The sequence below is a fragment of the Hesperophylax consimilis genome, chromosome 31 (assembly GCF_061612785.1).
Source record: "Hesperophylax consimilis isolate HC1 chromosome 31, BYU_Hcon_1.0, whole genome shotgun sequence".
In the NCBI taxonomy this organism is placed as follows: domain Eukaryota; kingdom Metazoa; phylum Arthropoda; class Insecta; order Trichoptera; family Limnephilidae; genus Hesperophylax; species Hesperophylax consimilis.
The window spans coordinates 5,438,162-5,463,753 of NC_142866.1; the positions used below are offsets into that span (position 1 = coordinate 5,438,162).

A 25,592-nucleotide genomic window follows, 5' to 3' on the forward strand; every position below is an offset into this window, starting at 1 on the left:
GATAAGGCTCTCGACTAGCAAGCCGAAGCTCACGGGTTCAAATCCCGGCATGCAAATATATAAATTTTTTAATTAATTATTGTTATTTAATCATTTACATAATGTAAGTGTATATTTGTGGCATGTTCTAGAGTGGAGATACTCTCAGTATCGCTATGATGTAAGACCATTAGTCATAATAGAAACATTGCTTTAAATGGCTCTAGCCGTGGTTGGTGACCAGATCTGAATAGCCAGGTACTTCCCCAACATCCTCTTCCCCTCCCACTACCTTCAGCCTCACAACATACCTCAATTGGGGTTGTTATAGTCTCACTGACTCCAGATGGTTGGGTACAGTTGGGTATCACAATAGAAGAAATTATGAATCAGAGTAAAATAACAGTTTTTGTGAAGAAGATGTATAATATAACAAATATTTATACTTAATAAACATTTCACGGATATAGAATCATTTCACGGATATAGAATCATTTCACGGATATAGAATCATTTCACGGATGTTCCAACTTGGTGTAATAAAATATTTAGAAAATATAAATCAAAATAAATATAGATACATACAAAGATATCCGGAAAAAAAAAGACATATTTTGTCTCGTAAATAATATATCCATACTTAGACCCATATTATAAGGAGAAGATTTTAAAATAATCTAAATAGAAGTTTGGCCATTATTGGAACACCCGTCATTAAATCATTTAAATGAGAAACTCACCAACAAAGTAGTTCAACAAAAAACTGTAAATAATGATATCTAAAAATAATATATGTACCAATAAAATAATCACAATGTTTCACACGTTCGAAGAGAAGACATAGGTTTTGAAGAAATCACAATGATATTGATCGCCGACACTTGATATTGTCCCTGTACTGCAAAAACAGGGTGGAATTATTCATAATAATATTTTGTAACGATAAATATTATGAACGGGCCTATTGATACATAAACAGATGTGACAATTCTTTGCAAATAACAAAGAATGTCATATTTTTTAAATGGGTAGTTTATTCAAATAAATGAGTATGAATTTGGAATGACTGTCTTTTGAGGTATTGAAGATAATATGTATCAATTAATCCCTATAATCATAAGCCGGTTAACGAAACATTTAATTTACAACTAAAAAACCTTGCATCAATTGACATTTACGAATATGAATTGTACAAATTACATATTTAATATTATTGACACGCTTTATATAGCCCAGCAACCTGGCCAAATTAACAGGACCTCTTTCCTTAAGGGAGTTGTGTATGTAGTTGGTTGGTAGGCAACCAAAACTAAAGAAAATTATGTTCTTTGGCTGGGGGGACTTTTATTTGTAGCATGAATTGATATTAATTAGAAAAAATAATTTTTTGTGGCTGAAAATATGTTACTGTTTCTCACTTAAGTAAAGTGCTCATGTATAAACCAACAAAAAATATATACACATAAAGCACATGTATTAAACAGTTGATTCCACTAAAAAAGATTTATATTAATTTCATCACATATGTGGAATCTTTTTAATCTCGATTCGTAACTCAAAAATGCTTTAAAGGCATATTTACATTGAATACTTCTTGACACCTATCAGAAGTTATAAATTAATTTAAATAACATTGTTGAAATTAATTATTTTTTTAAAAATTATAATTCTCAAGTTTGTGTTTGTTTTAGATATAAATAAATATCAAAGTTATCAAGATTGCACTTCAAGTTATGTAGAAAATTATATTTTTTCCGCAATTAATAAATATTTACCATTTTAAGAAGCAATACATAATATTCATATTTTAACCCTGATTTTATAAAATACGTATTATACATATATCATACGAGGTTTTACCACAGAAGAATATTAAGAGTTTCGTTCTCTTATCTATTTACTAATAATATTAATTGTGAACATCACGAAAATTTAAAACTTAATTTTTAGTGAGTTGAAAATATTTTTTACATCATCATGATGTGTGATGCCGCTATAATGAATACATAGTAGCCAAAATAATAAATTATTTTAAGGGTTTGAATTTTAACTGAGCGAATCCCTAAATCCTACCATATGAAATAAATAATAGAATTTTCTGGAATGCTAATAGAAATACAATAAGAACAGAATGTTAAGTTTGGCAGCCGAACCTGTAACCATATTTTTGTAGCCACAATTTATTTAGTGACTTTTGGCTTTTTACATTTTGCTAAGCATATATGAATTTCACTACTTATATCATATTTTAGTCTTTGAATTTGTATTTATGTCTGAACAGTAGCATATCATAATCATTCTCCAATATTTGAGACCAGTTATTTCAGGTTTGTTGACCTTAGCATTATAATTCATTCTAGACTCAGTTTCATACATTACAATCATTGTGAAGAGGTCATTCTAAATATTTCTCTTTATTCTTCAACTATTAACCTTCCACTTCCTTACATCCATGCTCCTTACTGAGATGGTCAGGGTCTACTGTGTCCCTTCGTCAGATCTTTGGATGCGTTTATGGTATTACTGTAATTCTGGAAAACCGCACAGATCGGAGGAAAGCTACAGCAGTCCTCTGGATGGATTGTGTAGAAAATAAGACAATAGTTGATCAAATCTAATATTCTAAACACCATAAAGACACAAAAACAAATGCTACACCTAGTGAGAGGAAAGTGATTTAATAACTAAAAGAAAAATCTTCACTCCTCTATGATTTTACAAAAATATTAGTCTCGATAAATAAACTGACATTATTTTTTGTAAGTGATTATAATATTATTTCATTTGCTTTATATATTAGTAAAGGCATATTAATATCTAATTCCAATATTATTTTATTTTGATTTTCATAAATATAAATTCTAATAATCATAGAGAAATAAACAAAACGTAGGCTAAATATTAATAATCATAGTGAAATAAACAATTATATTTGTTAAATGAATTAAAGACATTGTGTAAATATTTTTCATTCGCATCTTTGCCTAAAAAGAATTTTTATACAGCTACTTTACAAAGAAATTTACCCAAACATAATTTTAAAGATAGTTTAATAGTATGTGCGTGACTAATATTATATTCCTTGATTTGATTAATATAATTAAATTAGCTATGCAAAAAGAAAAACTCTTCTAAGCAAACATTAACATTTTGTTTCGAGGCAAGTTAATCCAGGAAATAATAGACCTATAAATACATATTTACTGAACCCACCCAAGCTCACTTCAATAAATATTTCACAGGTGTAACAGAAATGGATAGCGCTTCACGAAGAAAAGGAGAGAAATTGATTCGCATGCATTTAACAGTGAAGTTTGGTTATAACATTGAAGATACCTGTCAAACAGGTATTTATACAGAGTGTCAAGGGACATACTTGAATTAGTTTAATCACTGATCCTGACTTTATTTGGAGTAAAAAATATAAAATAAATTTTGGTTTCCGATGACATTGATTTTTTTTTAACACTTCTATTTCTGAATAGACGGCCCTTTGGGATTTTAGTTCCCAATCCATTTACAGTCGTCACTTCTTCCCCAATCGGGCCGAGCCTCGATTCGCAATGAAGTCACAACTTTTTTAATAAATAACAGTCCATCCCGTCATTCAAGGAGTTGCACAGTCCACTTCTGTTACAAACTGTGATTAATAAAATAATTAGAATATTGTGATCACACAAACATAAACGATACAACTATTACAACTAATATAGCTGACAAAACACCAATAGCAATCCACTGTCTCCGATCTGAAAAAAAAGAAAAAAATATCATTAATTATATTTATAATAATACGATATTTTCTCGACTTTTTTTATTCTCCAAAATATATTACGATAACAAAGACATTATTATGTTTTTTATATTTAAGATAACAAATAAATTTTCTATGAGAACGACAAGTCCTTTTCTATTTATGAATTCGGCGGCGGTGATATCACGCCGGGCGACGTTGATAACAGTCGACATCGGCGTTTGTACATCATAATAACGTTGTAGCAGGTTGGAACCCTTTGGGGACATGCTGTTTTAGTTAGTTTTCGATATCAATAATAATTAATGAAAATATTAATATTACACATTTTTATCACAGTGATCAGAATCAGAAAAATAAACTTTAAATATAACACATTTTTTTAATAATTTATGAAAAATTGAAAATATATCTGATCAACTGGGGCGCAATTTATGCAGGGTGGAATATGGTATTTGATTTTTTTGGTGGTCGATTTGATTTCGACGGTCCCAGAGAACAATGTCGGATATGCTAATTTGTAGTTTTTTATTTTTTATTTTACAATTTAAACCTGCTAAACTGCTTTTACAGTTTGTCAGTTTGTAAATACAGACAACACTTCATACAATGACACGGTTAAGTTAATATAACCCAATAGAAAAAATAAAAATATAGTTGCAGTATAAGCGTTATATATCAGACAAGTACAATTGAAACAGTCACATCAAAAGAATATCCATATTTAGCATATTTAGGTAGGTACAATTTACTATATATTTAAAAGTTCCATTGTGAAATCCAATTAGCTATACAAGGGCCTCAGTAGGGCATCAGTACATATCATCTGTGTCCAATAGCCATTTTCTTAGATTGTATTTGAGTTTAGTGGTACATAAGGTATTATTTTTGATTGACATTAGTAGATTATTAGATATCTTGGGCACAATGTTGTTTTAGAGTTCGTTCTCCGTACTTATTGGTACATTTCGGAATAACTAATCCATCATTTTGAGTGAATCTTATGTTATGTTTATGAAGACTCTTTCCTTATACAAGGAATCCGACGATATAATTTGTTGACTTATGATTTTTATGTATGTAGTCAAATGTGTGTGTATGTAGCGAATGCATTTCATTATATCTGGCGTGTGAAGATCTTATGTGCATGATTTTAGTTTTTTTTTGCATTTATTATGAGGCCCGCGTTGTGAGACCATTTCAGTAGGGCATTGAAATCAAGCTGTATAAGGTTCATTTCAGTAATCAGGTCTTCGAGTGCCGTATCGTCTGCATACACCAAATGCTTAACGAAGAAAAAAATATACTCATAATTGAAACATATATAATATAAAGGGTTCGCCTTAAAATTTACCCTTGAGATATTTGTTTTTTTGCTAATTTTTTTAAGAATTTTTACTGATATTTGTTAGTAATTTTTTTAATAAAACTTGCAACTTTCCTGATTCACATTGCCTCCAATGGTCCTAGTAGTTTTTTTGTATGGATGGTATCAAATGCCTTAATGCGAGTTATCAATGAACAAAAGATGTTTTTTAAGATTTGAAAATTCCTGAAGAAGCATTTCCGTGCTTTTTTTTTTCTGAAACCCATACTGGTTAGGATCTAATAAGTAGAATGATTCTAAGTATTTATTAAGTTTTATGGATATGTATTTTTCGAGTATCTTTTCTAGAGCTGGTAAAATGCTAATTGGTCAATAATTTTGTATATCTGAATGTTTGCCACCTTTGTAGATTGGTCTAATGATGCTACTTTTAAGTTCATCTGGTATAACTGCTTGTTCTAAAATTAAATTGACCAAGTGGGTTATAACAGGTCCTAAAATATTAATATGTTTTTTTATGTCACACATTCGAATGTTGTCAATCCCTGGTGACTTTGAATTGTTTATTTTGCTAACAATAATAACGATATCTTGGCAGGTAGCTCTAGGTAGGTACATACTATGTTGCACTACTATCGGTTTGACGGTTGATGCTAAATAATCACATTTACGTATCATAGAGTGACACTATTCCTGAAATATTCTACAAAGTTATTTGCTACTGTTTTTTCATTGTTTGTGTTTAATATATATTTAGATATTGTTTTGTCACAACTACTTTTAGATTTGAGTCCTAATATTTTATTAATTTCATCCCAAGTATTTTTTTTATCTCTGAAACAATTTTTGAATTTATTGTTAAAAAAGGTAGACTTACATTGGATAATTTTTTTAGTAACCTGATTTCTAAAAGTTTTATATTCTAATTTAAATGATTGATTGGTAGGATAATTCTTCCACCTTTTGTATAGTGAATCTTTTTTTTAAATGTTTTCTAAGATATCCGGAGTTATCCATGATTTTATAGCGAGAGGTCTTTTTTTAGGTTTAAAATACAAAACTATTTTACTTTGTTCATACAATTCCTTAAAATTCCACTGTTCTGTAGCTTTTTTCCTTGCACTTTATTTAAAACTAACTGCGGTTATAAAATGGTCCGCTATAGTGATATTTTTACACACATGTGAGGAAAAACATTAGTTTGTTGGCAACCGTTGTTAAATCGGATAAATATATGATCTAACCACGTTTGTGTAACTTTTCCCATTACAATTGCCTCCCTTGTTACGTTGCAGATGCATCTACTTAAATAATTATCAGAAATTATATTTTCGTATGTTATAATTAGTGGGTTTTGGCAATTTAACAAGTCTAGGTTAATATCTCCTACAAGCAAAACATTTTTTATTTATTTATGTTAGATAGGATTGAAGATATTTCCTTGAGAAATTGGGGTTTGCTGGAGTTTGGTGGGCGGTATATTGCTATTATGTTTAAGATATTCTTGTTTAGAAGTGTTATAAAACCAAGCACACATTCAAAATTAATTGTTTCTTTGATTTCTGATGAAATGTAAGTTCGTCCTCAACATATAGCAATATACCCCCTCCCGATTTTTTTGTTCGGCAATAATTGTAACTTTTGGGCAGTTTATCCGTGCGTGACCTTCACCTGTACAGTATCCACATCTTTTTTGTTACTTGCAAAACTTGAAGGAATGTCCCATCATTTGGCACTTCGAGCACAGTGTTAGGCCAATAAAGTCACGAACACGGCACACCTTACAGTCCACAAATACGCGTCCTTGCTTTATCAGTGTATGTCTAAGATATGTGGGGACCACGTAGATTCTATGGCATGTAGGTCCAGTTCAAGGGCCGGCTAGATGACTAAGTTTACATTTATGATGGTTTTGTTTGTCTCCTCAATGTTTTGTAGTCCATTTAGTGCACACTCGAGAAAAGTTTCGTCAGACAACTCCCTTGGAACGTTAAAGAAGATAACCCTTGGTAGTCTTTTCGTTGGGATTCGGGCGCTCAGGGTCACAGATCCGGTAACAAGTTCTGACCGTAATATCCTCTCTTGTTCCGCCACACTAGCTGTATGGATGATAACTCCCTTATTTGGAAAGAAACAAACGGATGGCCTCGGTTTACCTACAGGAACGTCCAAACGCGATAATGGTGGAGGTAAGTTCACCTTTTTACTCGCAACCTCAGCAAAAGATAGACTCGCCTCTGTAGTATCTGCCACTCTTTTCATTACTGGTCCAAGGTCTAATTCTAGCTGATTAATTTTGAATTTGAGTTGCTTATTCTCATGTTTTATCACCATCTTTTCTGCTAGTATCACTTTATTTTGGGCTTTTGCTAAAACAAGTTCATTTCAATACGTTTCTCTCTCCAAAATAAGTTGTCCAACAGATCCCAGGACACAGGCTATATTATTGGCAATATTCAGCTGTTGCTCCTTAGAGACTTTTGTGTTTCAAAAGGTATCTTGCAGTGTTTTTAGGGCATTTTGTGTTTCTTTTACTATTCCTGCAGAATTCAAGGAAACAAGTTCACTCTCATCATCCGAGATTTAAGATTGCTCCATGTTTTTAACAGTAGTACACTATGATTGGTTGGTCTTGAAAATTAATTACCAATAGTAGTGAATTAGAGTGAGGTCATAATCAAGCGACCAATGTGCGCGCAGTGAACTCACATCACTAATAAACAATAAATCACTAATATCCGATAGATCTTGACAAATATGAAAATTCCACTATATTCACTAGATAAATAGATTGAAAACACTAGATATCACTCCCTTAGAGTTAATCTCGGTTTATCTTTACTATAAATACTTTCTTTTGAAATTCGGATTGGTAAAAATATAGTTTTACGGAAATAGAAAAGATAAAATGTGACAAGCACGTATTCACATTAGTTCAACTTGAACAATACTCGTAAAGTATAATAAGTAAAGCTGATTTATTTCAGCATTTTTACTGTTTTTGATAATAAATTTTTGTAATTGAATAAATAGGGATTAATGCAAAATATCAAACAACAAAATATTTCTTGATCTCAAAAACAGTAAAAATGCAGAAATCAAACTTTTATCAGCTATGCTGCAAAACTACAAATTCACCGAGATTCACCGAGCAAATAATTTAGTCGACACAATTTCTAAATACTTGAATGGGTCGTTGGGTCTGAAAAAATAGTTGCCAGGGTTTTCAAAAATTAAACCAAACACTTAGATTTTCTTTATAGCCAAGTGGGCCAAAACTGATGTGCGGGCCGCAAGAATGGGGCCGCTTATGCCCCTCGGGATCGTTATAACCAAGTTTGACTGTATATACATATACATATACAGACAAGTAAAAAGTAAAATAACATATTTGTGCCACAACTAATTATCAAATGAGTCATTTAAATCTGCATCTGGAATCACCCGTGGGGAGAGTGACCCGAATATGTAATTATATCGAATATCTAATCTGAATATGTAAATTCTGTGAAAGACAAATTCAACTTTTTCTTTGAAACCTACAGCGAGTTTACATAATTTTTAGTTCTACTAAATGTATCAATGGTACTTTACAACCAATGAGGTATTGTTATATAACCTGTAATGTTGTAATATATGCTGTGTATGAATAAAAAAATTTAAATAAACAAATTAATGTAACCAAAGTGCCATTCAGTACACAGAAGAAATTGTACATAATAGTCATGTATTTAAACGTTATACAGAAACGAGATAAGCTTTTTAATAGCAAACAATGAATAATACTTATTAATACAACTATAATTATCTATAAAAATCACTGGCACAATATACTTTATGAAATGCCAGTTCAATTACGTCCAACAGTCCAAAATCAATATTATTTTCTGCAAAATATAATGACAAAAATGAATTTTATAAAAGTAAAAAAAAATCTTCCAAGATATACATCGACCTAAAAGGTTTTGGACAGAGCATTGGTGTGATTTTGTGTGAATGGCCTTGAAGTCAAATATAGAGTGAAGGGAAATTGCCTGGCAGCCATCTTGTATGACAAACTTTTCAAACGATGAGTTTGCAAAATGGTGCATAATGAACTATTGTAATTTTATTTTTGTGTTGTTAATGCAGTTATAACGGCTTATGGTTTTTTTTGGTATTTGATGAGACAAGGAATGGGATCCATCATAAAAACTTTGAGTAGGTTTTGACATTTTTCATACATCTTCTATCTCACCGAATGGAATAGCTCCGTCCAGGACTTTTTAGGTTCACGAAGATATATTTCCTAATAAGGTTGTACGATTATGTATAGTTTTTAATTTATTGAAGGCAATATACCAGTTCACTAAGCGGGTCATCCCACAGTTAGCAATAGACATAAACCAATTGCTGTAAGGCACTGCACAGAAAAGTTCCACACTGAACTGAGCTTACCTTACTGTAATGTATCTGTAAAGTTAGTATTTACATTTTATGACAGGTAGAGCTAGTGTGCAGCAGAATCCGAATGGTTCTGAGTAGTTCCCGAACCTAGCCAATCGTCGGTAGGCGATTCCATTAAATAATAATTTAGAGCCTTAAAACCCTTGGGACCTTCTAAGACCCAAACAGTCCCAAATGCCGTGCGCGCATTATACTCTTCTAAGACCATATTTGTCCCAGAACGACCGCACATTATTAAAATGCATGTATCTCTCTTACTCTCATATAAAAATTAATTATTTCTTTTATGTCAGAAAGAGAACGAAATAGTGCTTGTTATTGTCTTTGAAAAAATGGAAGCTTGTAGAAGGTTCGATCCGTGCAAATCAACAACGTCTCAAGGGTTAACAGTCAAGGATGTCAGTCCAGCAACAGTACTTTTGTAATTCTTATCGTAAATAAACAACCTTCTAATCTTAACAAACAGTCTATAAAATCATTTAAGTCTCCTACAATTCACATACACAAGTAATCTGAATACTAGTTGTAGTTAAAAAAACATTACACTTACTATAACGAACTTAATTTTCTGCGCAGCACTCGGTTTATGTCAATTTCTTACCTACAAGTGGGACAACGTGCTTAAAATGGGTATACTGCAGTAAGATTTACATTCTTGATAGAATAATAATATTTGGTTGATTTGTAAAGCACCGTTTTCCTAAAAATTATCTCAAGGGCGCTGAAGAATATTTCATAAGATTGGTCAAAATATTTTCCAACACTGATGTATAGAGGGTAGTCATTACCATTAATCCTTTCACCACTTGGTGCATGAAAAATCTTATTCACACGCATTTAATGCAATCCTTTAAGTGTGAAAAGGGAGTTAATGTTATTCTCTTTTGGGAAGTGTTTTTGAGATTTTTTTTCTTAAAAGGTATCAATAAGAGGGAATGCTGGGCTAAAGTATCTTAGAACAGCGACACTTGTTCAAAGTGATTGGTCCACGACATAAATAGATCAAGTGGAAGAATATAATACTCATAATGATTGTTGATTAATGAACCCTGAGTTTTTAGAGTGGATTGCAAAAACCCATTTTTTTACACAACTATGTGAAATACTTTTAAATCGCATAATATTTTCACATTTTTCTCAAAATTTATAGAATAACTGTTGTTTGTGGCACTCTTTTTAACATATGCATATCTTTATCTTATCAAAAGCATAAACACGAATTTCTTACCATTTGACATGTGAAGAACTTTTGCAACTTTCTTCATTGTAGAATCTAATTTTGAATCTGTATTTTCTATCTCACTATTAAAGTCATCCAACATCCTGAAACAAAAAAACAATAATTAAAAAGTAACATAACATACAGAACCATAAATTCATTGGCAGAAATTTCAAAGCATTACTATCCTATGAGAAATTATTAATGAAAGAATTTAATCTTAAAATATAAATTCTATGTGTTTTACATTGATAACAGGGTTATAATTGAGAGATTTTTCTCCTTTAATTTAAAAACAAAGGTTACTTATGTACCTACATAATATTATCTTAAGTGTCAAAATATTTATTGAACAGCTGATTGACAATACTAAGAGGCTTTTGAAATCCTATGTTTCTAATGCAATGTCTAATTTAGCCTGTAATGAATCCTATAAAATGTTATATTAACAAGTGAAGAAATATTATAAATATTTTGACTTCTAGCGAGGTCTCGACTTGACTTGTCACTTCTATTTTCTTATGTTTATCTCAGCCTTTTGTCTTTTCTTCCATATACCATAATTAACATGTTTATTTCATTATGCATTACTGATTTTCTAAATTCGACGTAAATCTGTTAATAAAGAATTAAATAAAAAAGAATTTCTGGGGAAATGCGCACGTGTATATCACAGAATTTATGCTTCGACCAGAAATTTCTCTTGGGTATACAGCTCCCTTTTTTTAAACCCAATTGGCCGATGTCTGGATATTTGAGAAATTGGTAAAAACCACCTGGTGTTTATTAGGAACCGCCACAAGACAATACATGAGTCGCGGAGTTGCAAAACCCACTTATAAAGTTTTGAGATAGTCACTAAAAACAGTTTGTAACACATTCAAATAAAAGAATAATAATTTTAAAATCAATTATTATACATTATTCTTTTGATATTTAGTGAGAAACATTAATTATTATATAATAATAGCATTTCAAATAATTTTCTGACTGTATCCATATTTCAAAAAGATTTCAGGGCAGGTTTTGCACCTTCACAACTCAATAATGAGTTTGCTTATTGGCATGAACAGGAATAAAGGTGACCTTGGGAGATATTCAATTCAATTAATGAGCATTTGCTCTAGATAGATCTTCCTAAATGCGTATTGACATTATGTACAAGTTCTCAGTTAACAGGTTCATTGTGATGAAGATGCTATAGCTGTCTGGACTGTAAAAAAGTAGGAAGCAAAAGGTTATGATATTTTCACCATCAAAAATTTGCATTTCAAATAAAAAATTTCAGGTTGCTGTTTTAAGATAATAATGTACCTACATAATCAAATGATGGTAAAATTTTACATCATGTGAGAACCAGAGGATCCTGTGAGTATTCTGCCGACATAAGCCAAAAGGTAGCTGGAAATTTTCAATGGTCACATTCTGATAAGCGAGACCTTTCATGTTTATCAACAAATTATAATAAAAAGTACATCAGAATGTGACCATTGAAAAATTCCTACTGACTTTTTGCTTATGATGGCACTATTGGAAAAATTGTTATTTGGTGCATGTTCAAATACTAATATGTAATGTTTTTATTACATTGTTAACATTGCCACTTCAAGGCCAAATACATAAATGTACTTTAATTTCTGCATAAAGGGCAGTTTGAAATAAAATTTCACCTGTGTTTTGCAATGCCTGTCAAGTTCATGCATATTTTTTCATACTTGACCTATTATGTCATGCGGTATTGTAAGGATGCAAAGTGTAAATAAAGCTACAAAAGATGCACGTCAGAGGGAAACTAATGACGACAAATACCTAGAAATGGTCTGCACGGGTTTACGGACATTGTTTGAATAACAATAGTTCTTTGACGGCTTCTGTTGGATAATGGAACAAGAAATAAGTGACGTATTTCAACAACAAGAAAGGTTTCTTATTATATTTCCACATCGCCTGTTTTATCAAAGTTTTTTAATAACCATTATAATTTTAACGATACTATATCCACATAACGTTCTTTTCAGACACTTAAAATTTGTATTGAATGCACATTCATTTCGTCAGTAGCTTCTACAAAATATATTTGTATTTAGAAAAAAATATATATTAAGTAATGGTAACTATTTTCTTAATCATAATAATTAAAGATCATAATCATTGTATCTACTGTATGTGAATTTATATGTATTACAATAATATGTATGTAAAGCAAATATTTAAAAAAATTGGACTATTAATATTATACCCTCAGTACAATTCACATAACACTCGTGTATTAAATCTATCTTAATCTGGGCGGAAAGCGGATGGAATGATTTTCTGGTTTCACATAACGCTTGTATCTTAAATATCTCTCTCAATCTGGGCAGATAGAGGATGGAATAATCTTCCAGTTTCACATAACGCTTGTGTATTAAATCTCTCAATCTGGGCGGAAAGAGGATGGAATGATCTTTTGGTATCACGTAATTTTCGTATATTAAATATCTCTCTTAATCTTGGCGGAAAGACGATGGAATGATCTTCTGGTTTCACATAATGCTTAAATTCATTAAAATTTCTTGTAAATTGGAAACGATCTGTGCAATCGACCAACTTAACCTTTAATATGTACACAATTTGAATTTAAATACTAATAAAAACAGCTCCATAATTAGAGTGCAACTTAAATTCAAGCCCTAAAAATTTTCACAGGGATTTCAAAGATTTGTTAAAACTATGTACTGTTCCCTTAGTTATGATTGGTTCAGAGATGTGGCCATTGAAAAGGAGCATCTTTATTGGCTAATTGAAATGAAATTCTGGCCGTTTTAACCAGATAGACGCTATAGTAATAAGTCAAGTTTTTCGATCTACTTATGCATCGAGTAATATTTACACCGCAATTATAAGTATGGGAGAGTATGTATAAAAAACAACTTACACAGCCTGTTCATCTAGCTCAACCCCGATCTGCCTAGATACTGTCTTGAGGGATCCAATGGAGTGGCTGATGACATTCAACTGCTCGTCCTGAGAGTCTAGCATCCTCTGCTGGACCGCCGAATTCTCTGACAGGAAACTGTCGTCATAGCGACTGGGGCTATCTGTCTGGTTCTCCAACTTGGAGTACTTGGTGGTAGAGTGCCTCGGTGGCACGCTGCCTGGCCCGTCCGCCAGCCTCAAGCGTTCCTTGCCTCTATTCACATTCATCTTGTCTTTCATATCCTGCCAATGGAAAATAATTGTTACGCAATGTCAAAACACTCTCAGACATGATTGAGTGTGTTTGAGGTGGCTTTAATCAAACACACTCACACAACTGAGTATAATACAATGCACATTAGTGTTAGTTAATATTTTGTTATTAGGCAATCATTTGTCATACTTTTTGCTAGAATATCTTTAGAACAAAAAATAAACAAAAATAAATAAATGGCACATAGCTGTCGATAATGCAGATTGAGATAGGATGGGTTGTTTCACGGAATTTAAATAATTCTTCTATTTTCAAGTTATGTTAAAATTTCAATTCTGTAAGATTTAATAACAGAACTTAAATAGGACTTTCACAGAATTTGAAAAGTATCATTGTAATTTGATGAATTGTTCAAATTCTGTGAAACTAGTTAAATACAATTGCAAGCACAGAATCATTCCTACCTCCTGATAATAAAGTCATACAAGCTCATTGGAATCTATCACTAAATAAATGTGTTTTGTGAACCTGGATTTTTTATTTAACCGCTTCTGTGCCAAGAGCGAGTTTACTCGCATTCTTGGCCGTGCCCAGCAGGCCAGCCATAGAAAAATAGCGAGTTTACTCGCTCTTGACAACCCTGACATTTTCTGAAAAATTAAAATATGTTTATTTAAGTGAAGGGAAGCAAAAACGACGCACATTGAATAAATTTGGTAAGTCATTTAAATATCCTTTCAAGGTGTTATGTTTTTAATTTATAAAAATAAGATTTAAAAATGATTTATTTTGATTAAAAATTCATGGCCTGCTGTGCACAGCTACACTTCTACCTACTGGCATTTAAAAGGTTAAGGAGTTGTTGTGAGACAAACCCGAAATGACAACACACTTTGTATATATGAACAATCAAACCCTTTTCGCAACAGGTTTAAATCCATTAGGGGCGCACACCAAATTGAAGAACTGGGGCACCTCGGGGCTCGCATTTTGTTAGCAGAGAAGTTCAAACAGTTGGAACACGTCCTTCGCAGGTTTATATTACCACAATAAAAGATTATCCACTCAAGCGATCGGGTTTTTACAAAATAAATACGTTGAACGATGGAGATTTGTGGGCATTCGGCATTGGATTCAGCCACGCTCATTAAAAAATCATACCTCCAAATATTAATGTAGAAACATATAAATTGAAGGCCACAGAATCCACCAATATTTCATCGTTTATCCCGTAACTGTAGGTTTATAATTTAGCTATTTGTGGGATTTTTAATAAATTCGAAAAAATGGTCTACCTAAATTTAAGGCACTACAATAAACACCAGCTGTGAGATGAATCAAACATGAAAACAGTTTGAAAATCGTCTAAATCAGTTAAATAGAAAGGGCTTAGCATTAAAAAAATAATATGTATGAATATAGTATATTCATCCATTTTATAATCAAAGGAAATAGGACCTTCCAGCAAACAGCTATTACATATAGGCCGCCATTGGGTCTTAGTGCTACGATTAGTTAAAAAAAAGAAGAATATATTCTGAAGTTGGCTAGATTTGGCCTCCTAGCACAAACACATTGAAAAACGTTTTATCAAAAATGTTGGTAACTTGTAACCATTCCCCAGCACAACTGCAAATCACCAATAAACCAACAACAATTCACATTGATTAAATTAAGCATATTTAGTCAAAACGGACTGTTGTTTGTTCGTTGGCGATTTGCAGCCATTCTCGGGTATGATGACAAGTTACTGACGTTGTAGGTAAAGTCTTAAGAATATTCATACATTAAACAGTATGATAATGAATGCTTACCATAACAATCTTTTTATCACATAATATTACGCATCGCAATTCACAAAGGTCGCCAAATCGGCATCTTACAGCCAAAAATAAGTGTTTTACTCACAGACATATGAATATACAAGGTGTATCGGCACTAACCCGACAAACTTTAACCAGCTATTCCTTAGCACATTTGGAGTAAAAAATGTTATGGGCACTTTGCTGTCCGGTAGCATTTTTTTTTCAATTAAAAACAAAAAAAAATAAAATTTCCACACCACATCACTGTCATTGGCATTGCGTTTCGTGTTCAACAGCTGTTATAAGCAAGTATGTCAAAAAGCGTCTTCGCTCTTTCGCACACACTAAATAATAATAGTTAAAAATGAGACGAATGGTGCGTGCCATTTCGTTGTGATTGTAAGTGTGCGCCAATATAGGTACACACGTGCATTATTCAACGGAATTCGAATAAAATATTTGCCAGATGGGTTTTCAAACTTTGACAAAGGATAAAACAGTGGTGACATGTGGTGAAAATATGAATAATACATTTTTTATTAAAAAAAACGTTACCGGACAGCAAAGTGCACATAAGATTTTTTACTCCAAATATGCTAAGGAATAGCTGGTCAAAGTTTGTCGGGTACGTGCCGATACACCCTGTATAGACTAGAAATTAAAGGTGAGGGGTAAAATCAACTGTTGAAGAACGAAGGGGGCAAAGCTGACTGTGATTCGTCAATAAATCAATCTGACAGTATATAGGCATCTCGCATTATAATATCACCATTTAGTTCTTAAAAGTAAAATCTGCTTTTGAATGAATAGACATTTTTACATGGGAGCGCAAAATACTCGCCACGTTATGAACAAATTTGCGAAGTCCAAATTCGGCAAAAAAAAATTTCTTCTATTTTCAGAGTCGAATATTTTGTTTACGTATTTAGTTAAGACACTTTTATAAGTGTTCATAATTTACTTCCCAGTAACAACGATGCGCACACTTGAGAATCGCTACATTCGACCAATGTTGGCTCGATGTGATAGTATATGTTTCTACAACTGATTCATATTATACAACGTGAATAAGCTTAAAATGATGCTTACATATGGAATGTAATACGACAATTGGGTTTATTCTCTTTTTTACATCTATTTTTACAAGTTTTCATATCACAAGCCACTATTTTGCTGTGTTATTTCATAAAATGCCTCGACCATAGCTCGACGCTAGTTCGAACAAGAATGATGACGTCACATTCTCAAGATTCACGGGAAGCCATACGCGAGCCCAGCCGGCTCCAATGGAACCGGTATGGGGAGTGAGGAATAATACGCTTTTAATCACTTAGGGCAGGTCTACTAATATTCATATGTCTATGGTTTTACTAATCAGTGTGATTACTAAAAACAGTAAAAAATTTGCAGTAATTTTATTTGAAAACTACTCAAACAAGCCATGTATAGAACTGCATGTGATACACTTGTTGCCCAAACTATGCACCAGTGTCCAATATGCTTTATTGGAATGGCATGTTTCACTTGTTGCTACTCCATATAAGTAATCCTATGTGAATAAAGGGGATGCGAAATGGAAGATTAATAAGTAAAAATGATTTATTTAATTCAATCCATTTGATTGTCTACAAAACCATCGTCACTATTATATGTTAAAAAAGGATATTAAATTGGAGTGTCTATAAATTGAAGGCAAAGAAAGCTATTTGAGATATTACGATTCTCATGGCCATAAGTATTCTAATTGATTTTAGGGTTTTAAGTTGTTTTAAGCATCTTCTCACATAGCCAATGTTTCGAACAGCCGTAAGTATCCATCACCATGGCAAATCTATAGCAGAGTGCAGTAAAAAGTGTGTTCATTTGGGTAGAAGTGATACCATGCTGCTGTCGTTCATAATCTTTAATGAAGTTTCGGTGAGCAGTTCTACACAAATAAAAATACTTTTTAATACACTACACACCCTTCCCTGATGTTGGGCACTGCGAGGCTGTCTGAAACGTTGGCTAAAGGAAGAGGAGGCCAACATGGTTTATTACATTAAAAATCAATCATCATAATTATAATGCTTCACAATATGTATATGTGGGCTTGCCTGTTTCACTATTTCGCGCTCGCCATACATTCCCAATGGGAATAGGCCAAGCCCACATATATTATGAGAGTTTAGTGCTGGTGTAAGACTAGCTTAAGATGTTGTTTATTTGATAACAAAATGGCAATTACATAACATGAATAGTTAAAATATCATAAGATTGTTTGAAGGAAGCATATGGATCAATAATTCCATCCATTCTCTTCTTTTCATATTATTAATAGATATTATAATAACATAAGAATGACAAAAGGAATAATATGCTTGATAGATGAATGTTCATTCGCATTGGAATACAGAAATACAAATATTTTGATAATATTACCTTTACTTCCAGCCTTGTAGTTTCAATGAAGTTTCGCCGACTGGTCAATTCCTTATTGTCAATCTTGAACTTAGATGGGTTCTTCTCAACAATACGTATTAATTAGTTAAGGATAATAATAAATCATTACTGTAAGAAAACAACATAAGTTGAGGGTTAGGTGACCTAATTCAATAAAAAATATATGACCTAATTCAATAACTCAATGAAAAATATAGTAAGATGTGTCAATAAATATAACATGTTGCTGAAACACTTCTGGTGAATTTAAAGATAAATAATTAACGGAAGAAAGATAACAAATGATACATCAAAATAATGAATATTTGATGTGATTGGATTGATGTTAGCTACAACAGGTTGGTGACTGGTAAAAGGACACACTATAAATACAGAACGATAGATAGGAAGTATTTAGTTGAAAAGGATATTGATAGTATCCTCGAGGTCCTCTAGATCCCACTCAATGCTGCGCAGAGCATTGCGCAGCTCGGTTGTGGTCCACTCAGCCTCGGCTCCTGCTGGCCCGCCCGACGCGTCTCCCAGCTCCAGCCAGCGCAGGTACAGCCCTCGAGTCTTGTTCAGCGCCTTGAACACTTCGCTGAAACCAAATACAAGCTCCTCAGGACGCATTTCTCACCAATTTATACAACATACACTTAAAACAATACCTACAACACTGATCGATCGATACATCCCTACACAATACCAAAACGATAAGAACATTATCTAAAACTAGCTACTTGTTATCAGCTATTGGCAGGCGGCAGGTATTCTTTGTTACCTGATAGCGGAATTTAAAGGAAGCCATTTGCAGTAGCGGTCGAGAATAAAATGTCAAACTTACTCTTTAACTACGAAAAATGGATCCTCTAAAGTCATGTCAGTGAAAAAACGGGCGGAGGCCGTAAGCCCGCGATTTCAGATACATTTGACAAGATTTTAGCGAAAACCGTGTTGCTGCGACTCGAATGGAGAATTTATCACATTTCCATGAAACAATGTACGTGCACCCACCCGAACGGAGTTATCGACAGAACGTACCTGCATACGAATCAAGAAGAAAAATACCCCCTATTTTCCATCCCTTACTCGCACAAGGGTTTGTATCTCCGTATTCAGCGCAGACAGTCCAAGAACCAAATCATAACAAGGTGACAGAAAACACACACTGCTGAGGGACTCTGTTGGCCAAATCAGGAAACATAATTCAAAATTGCAGACAAACTGTAGGAAACTTCGTTATCATACGCTTCATTTATTAGCCCAATAACATTATAAAATCTTTCGATGACTGAAGCGCAGATGGCGTCACACTAATTTAGCAAATGGAATATCTATGATAGAGATTTTGTTTTAAAAAAAAAATTTAAAACCCGATCAATCTATTTTTCAAAGCAACAATGAAAAGTATACAGGTGGAAATATTTTTATAAGGTATATATGTAACAGCAGACAGCGTCAAGCTGACGATTTATTTTGTTCTCTTTTTATGTGATTTCACTATAGCGGATCACTTTGCGACAGCACTTATTACGTAAGGTAGTGCAATTACAAAATCCAAACAACTCGGAGAAGGTATTCCGATAAAATCCTAAAACCGTATTGATAAAAACATGCGTAGCTTTAATTGAAACGATCTCCTTGCCGAACAAAATTACATTGACATATATAATAAACTCAAAAACATTTTTAACGACCTGTATGAAACAAGTAAAATCACTTTCTGCTCAAAACCCATAAATACCATCTGCAATGAAATTAGGATAACGGATGATATTTTAGAAAAAATGAACATCAGATACTTCTTGTACAGAAGATGGAAAAATTCACCTACTAATCAAACCTACGAAAAAAAAATACAAATCATTCCGAAATACTAATTCCAAACTAATAAACTAATACTAATTCCTTTAAATTTATACGATGAGAATGCCAACATTTTTATAAATCCCAACCAGGAATTATTAGATTCCTAGTCAAATAAAATTTTACACGCAAAACACTTCAATTATCTCAACCAAACGTATGTTGACAAATTTTCGTCAAACAAATGGTTGAGTATTGGAGAGTTGAGCGCAGAAATAGAAGGATTTATGCTTAGAGCCAGGATCGAGTCATTAACACTAAAAATTATAGAAAGCATATAATCAAAGATACAAATCAAATTGATGATTTGTGTAGAAAATGTTTTCCGGAAACTATAGAACATATTATATCGGGATGTTCTATATTAGCACCGTCCGAGTATACATTTAGGCACAATCAAGTTTTAAAAATAATTCACCAAAATTTGGTAATTAAACATAACTTGATTGACTGCCGTATTATTATTATTATTATTATTATTACCATATTATGAATACGTACCAAATTCATTTTTAGAAAATGAATTTTATAAAATATATTATGATAAAACTATACTAACAGACCGAACGATTAGTCATAATAGACCCGATATAGTTTTACATGACAAAATTAAAAAAAATAACTTATATCATTGATGTCGCTATTCCAAATTCCTGTAATATTCAAAAAATTTTTAGTGAAAAAATAAGAAAATACACAGATTTAGGAAATTAAATAAAAATAATTTGGCATTCTCAGAGTATAAAAATATTATCATTCGTTATTTCGGCTACTGGCATTATACCTAGCTCTCTCATTAAAAATTTAGGCGTATTAGATCTATCAAAAAATTTATATATAAAGATGCAAAAGTCGGTCATTTTGAATACATGTAGGATAACAAAAGATTTTTAAAATATTTATGTTGAGGGATCAGTAGGATTTATAGGCCCTGTTAGAAGTTCTACCGAGCCGAACCCTCTGATATGAAAATATCTGGAGTCGGTGAATTATTTTCCCATTTGATCTCTGGTGAGTTGACGTGTTGTTCTTGTATTAATTTTGCTTATATAATGCACTTACATAATATTGATTGACTAGATAATCATTTGTGGAAAAGTGTGTGGAAGGGTTTAGTTTTTCCTATGGGGAAGATTTAACCCGGACAACAAAATCGGAAGCATAAAAAAAAACTTTAAAAAAACCACGTATTTTAATGAAACTTTTAAAAACTATTTAAGCAATTCTAAAATAACGTTAACAAATTTAAAAAAATATATTTGGACGTAAAACAAAAAGTTACTGCGATGAAATTATTTCAAAGTATATGTTAAATAATGGGCAAACAGAAGAAATCGTTGTAAATAGATTCGCTGATTACATCTCTGACAGCATCAGCTCGATGTTACACAAATGCGACTTCAAAGCGTCGAATGTGGCACCCGTTGAATTGCAGCATAGCATGTCCCAGAGCTACCTGTGAAGATATACGCAGGATGTTAGTCAACTAAACAATTCCAAGTCGCCAGGGATTGACAATACTCGATGTCCGCTAATTAATAGGAAAATAAAAATAAATTCAAACACAAAATAAAAAAATGGATTAAAGAACAAAAAAGACAATATTTCCAAAATTCTATAACATAAGAGAATAAAACATATACACGCAACACAAAAAATGTATAAGGCAAGCGGCACGCACAAGCACATAGATCATTGTAAATGCCGATTTCCATTCTCTTCTAATGTTTTTATTTTGGTGTGAGAATTGGATTTTGATTTCTAATCTTTATTTTTGATGTAAATTTATCTTTATTTTAATGTTGTTTTTTGTTTAAATGTATAAACTCGTATATTTTAAAATGGGGGCCTCAGCACGGGTGAACAACCCAGTGAGGCCAACGTTGCTGAATTGAAATGTAAAGTACTGTAGAGTAATGTATCAATAAATAAATAAATAAAATTAACCCATTTGATAAATAAAATCTTGTCTCAAGCAGTTATACCGAATGAACATTGTTAGGCCAATAAAAAAGGTGGAAAACACAATGAAAAAAAAAAAACTCAGTGGGTTGCCATATTAATAGGGACACCCATGGAAAATGTGTTTTTCAAACTTTGTGTTCATAAAACACAGATGTTTATGATTTTAGGTGCGGTTATTATTATTTATTAACAAGGACATTGAATTTTGAAAAATTAAACACCGTATTTGTTCCTAATCTGCGATTATTTTATTTTTTTAATTATTTTTAAACATTATCGAACAAAAAGTTAATATTTCATAATTTCACCTTTAGCCGTAATAACAGCTTGTACACGCCGTGGTATACTCTCAATGTACAATTTTGCAGTAAACTTTAGGTCAGGAGAATGATGCCACACCCAGCTGAGGGTTTCGATGAGCTGCTGCTTCGTTGTGATCAACTCCTTGGAAATCTCCCTCTTGGTGATCTCCTACAGGTTTTTGATAGGGTTCATGTTAGGGGAAGTCCCCGGCCAAGGTGCAGAGTGGAAGATACTACCAGTATCGCCCTGGTGTAAGACCACCATTCAGAATTGAAACGTTGCTCCAAATGGCTTTAGCCGTGTTTAGTGACTAGATCTGAATAGCCAGGTACTTCCCCACCTTCCTCTTTCCCTTCCCCACTTACCTTCAGCCTCACAACATACCCCAATTGGGGATGCCATAGTCTCACTGGCTCCAGACGGGAGCAGTTGGGACTCTTGTGAGGTATTCACTATAAAAAAAAAAAAAGGGAAAACACATTTTCCTGCCTGTGACAGTCAATCTTGTGTGTTTGTGAGTGATGTGTGTTTATATTGGTTTTGTGTGTTACGTGTAGGTTTTATTTTTATTTTATGCTATGACATTTTGGTAATATTGTCTTTTTTGTTGTTTAATCCATTTTGTAATTTAATTGTTGTTTAATCCATTTTGTGTGTGAATTTATTTTCCTCAATTTTAATTTCAATTTTTAGACTGTTGAAAGCTTTTATACTATGTGGAGGCGCCCCATCCCTTTGGAAGAGATGACTGACCACACCATGATACTGGTAGGGTGTTTGATCGTCTCTACAAGGCAGTCCGGATGAAATTTCTCTCCTGGGCGTCGTCTGATGAACGATGATTAATCCAACAAAATTTGTAATATTGACTCGTTAGAGAAGCACACGTTAAAAAAGGGCCATAATCAAACTAATGGAATTTTTTGAAAGCTTGAAAACCACAAAAATGTTAATTACCATATTCCAGTTCTCTATAGTCATGTTTTGGTGTGCGTTGGCCCATTCCAGTAGTTTTTTCCTCATATCTACAGTGAGGCGAGATTTTTTAGCTGGCCGATGACCAATGAGGTTCTCCTCAGCCAATATCCTCTGGACTTTCCTTTGGGAGACTATTATCTTCTTCGTTGGTCATCAAGGTCAGACGAGCAACATTTTTTTTGCGGTTTTGGAGAAATATACCTGTAATGGCTGCTATTTCCCTTTGGGAATGTTGAGTGTTTAACAATAGTGTCTTCACTTCCGGAAAATTTCTTGGGGACGTGTTTGAAGACCTAACCATACTTTTTTTTTATTTTTTTTTTATAGTGAATACCTCACAAGAGTCCCAACTGCTCCCGTCTGGAGCCAGTGAGACTATGGCATCCCCAATTGGGGGATGTTGTGAGGCTGAAGGTAAGTGGGGAAGAGAAAGAGGAAGGTGGGGAAGTACCTGGCTATTCAGATCTAGTCACTAAACACGGCTAAAGCCATTTGGAGCAACGTTTCAATTCTGAATGGTGGTCTTACACCAGGGCGATACTGGTAGTATCTTCCACTCTGGACTGAAAAAACAGAACATTGGACTCAATATGGAAAAAAACTATTCACTGAAATAAGATATGAAAAAAAAAATTACAGAAATTAATAGATAATTAATAATTACTTACATTTTTGTACAGCTAAACTGTTAAAACTCGTAAATATAATGTATATTTATTTACCAGAACTTCAATCACGAATTTTCACAAAAATGCTGGCCACGTGAAAAAACCTTAAATTTTCGAGGGATGTGGCACTTCGCGAGTGTTGCCACTTCTTAAAAGTGTTAGTGGTGATACCAGCAACAAAACTAACGAAGGAATGGCCATCATATCCAAGTTATTTAGAAGTAGAGACAACGTAAACATAAAAATCAGGAAATATTGGAACTGTCCCTATTAATATGGAAACCCACTGTAGACTAGCTAGACCAATGTATTTCTACCAATATATTGCTAGCTATTAAAAAAATCTAGAAAAATACATATCCGTAAATTTAATAAAATACTCCGAAAGTTTCTCCATTATTGATCTCAACCAATACGAATTTAGAGGCGACAGAAATTAGGAAAAAACTATTTGAAAAATCGACAAATTTAAGTGAAACTCTTCCAAACTTATAGCAAAGCTAATTACATGTCAACGGGAGTCCTACAGGGGTCAATTCTCGGCCCAACATTATACATAATGAATAAAATATTCACCTTTGAACACGATGTATATATATCATATCATATGAAGAATTATCCATTGCAATAAAACTCATGAAGCACGATTTATTTTCTTTACAGAAATGGTCACATGATGCTGACCTTATAATAAATTCCAAAAAAATAAATAAATGCAAATACGATCTCTACATCCCAAATATACCATCACATCTATAATAAAGTCGGATACATTTGAGTGTATACACAATTTTACACAGCCCTGTAAATGTGCAACCATTGAACTGGTACAAACGTATGTATATTAGGGGATAACTGTAGGCACGCACATGAAATGGGATACTCACAAAAGCAATATTTGTAAACGTCTACGAGCTATTGCCGGCAGAATTTACCAAATTAAATATTTAATTATACAAGTACCTTAAAATAATATATTTTTCACTATCGGAATATACTCAGATACGGAATAACGTTTTGGGGAAACTCGTGCAAAACAAATATAGTTTACATTCAAACAATCCAAAACTCTATGACTAAGCTTTTGGTGTTGTATGCCACAATCTATTGTCGGATTCAATATATAAAAGGTAGATCACACCCACAACACAAGATTTAGTCAAAATGAAGGTATGTCCATTCCAAAAAATACGGCCAACGGACATTCACTTATCTTGTGCCTTCTATATTTAATAAGATGCCAATAGATGTAAAAAGCGAATCAACCTGCACAACTGAACTAAAAAGCTAAAACAGTGTTTAATGGATCAAGATTTTCTATATTGATATTGTTTACAAATACACTAGTATCCATTGATTGTAATTGTATAAATATGCCTATGATAGTGTTTTAAGTATGCTGTGTGCCTTTGAGTGTGTGTATGCGTATGAGAAAGTTGATTGTGTTATATCTATCTGTCTGTGGATTGTATGTCTTTGTATTGAAGTCTCTTAGAATGCTATTCTTCTGTATCTATTTTATTGTGGCTTCTCGTTATATGTCTGCTTTTGTTGTATAATTAATATTGTGAACATGACCTGCTGACAACCTTCTTTGGCAGTTTAGCGGGTGTGTACTGCTACATATAAGGTATACCAAGAATATACACATTTTTGGCTTGTAGCTTCCGCTTAAGGCAGTATTGA

The 25,592-nt window shown here is 32.8% G+C and overlaps 1 protein-coding gene across 1 annotated transcript; it reads right to left on the minus strand.

Annotated features, from left to right (window-relative positions):
• Positions 1-1,634: 1,634 nt before the first annotated feature.
• Syx6 (Syntaxin 6) lies at positions 1,635-19,135 on the minus strand. The gene is made up of 6 exons (XM_089649930.1): positions 18,971-19,135; positions 18,555-18,724; positions 18,124-18,218; positions 13,643-13,926; positions 10,735-10,829; positions 1,635-3,728 (listed from the first exon to the last, which is right to left on the minus strand). Exons 1-6 carry the CDS (start codon positions 19,003-19,005, stop codon positions 3,652-3,654), a joined length of 756 nt encoding a protein of 251 aa, XP_089506056.1. The 5' UTR covers positions 19,006-19,135; the 3' UTR covers positions 1,635-3,651.
• Between the last annotated feature and the right edge of the window lie 6,457 nt (positions 19,136-25,592).

What these genes read in the sequence shown, in the direction of transcription:
- Syx6 (XM_089649930.1), bottom strand. Translation starts at nt 19,005, where the DNA reads ATGACTTTAGAGGATCCATTTTTCGTAGTTAAAGA. An exon ending in GGACCTCGAGGATACTATCA is followed by an intron (nt 18,219 to 18,554) that starts ATATCCTTTTCA and finishes ACTAATTAATAC; the next exon opens with GTATTGTTGAGAAGAACCCA. An exon ending in CTACAAGGCTGGAAGTAAAG is followed by an intron (nt 13,927 to 18,123) that starts GTAATATTATCA and finishes TTCCATTGGCAG; the next exon opens with GATATGAAAGACAAGATGAA.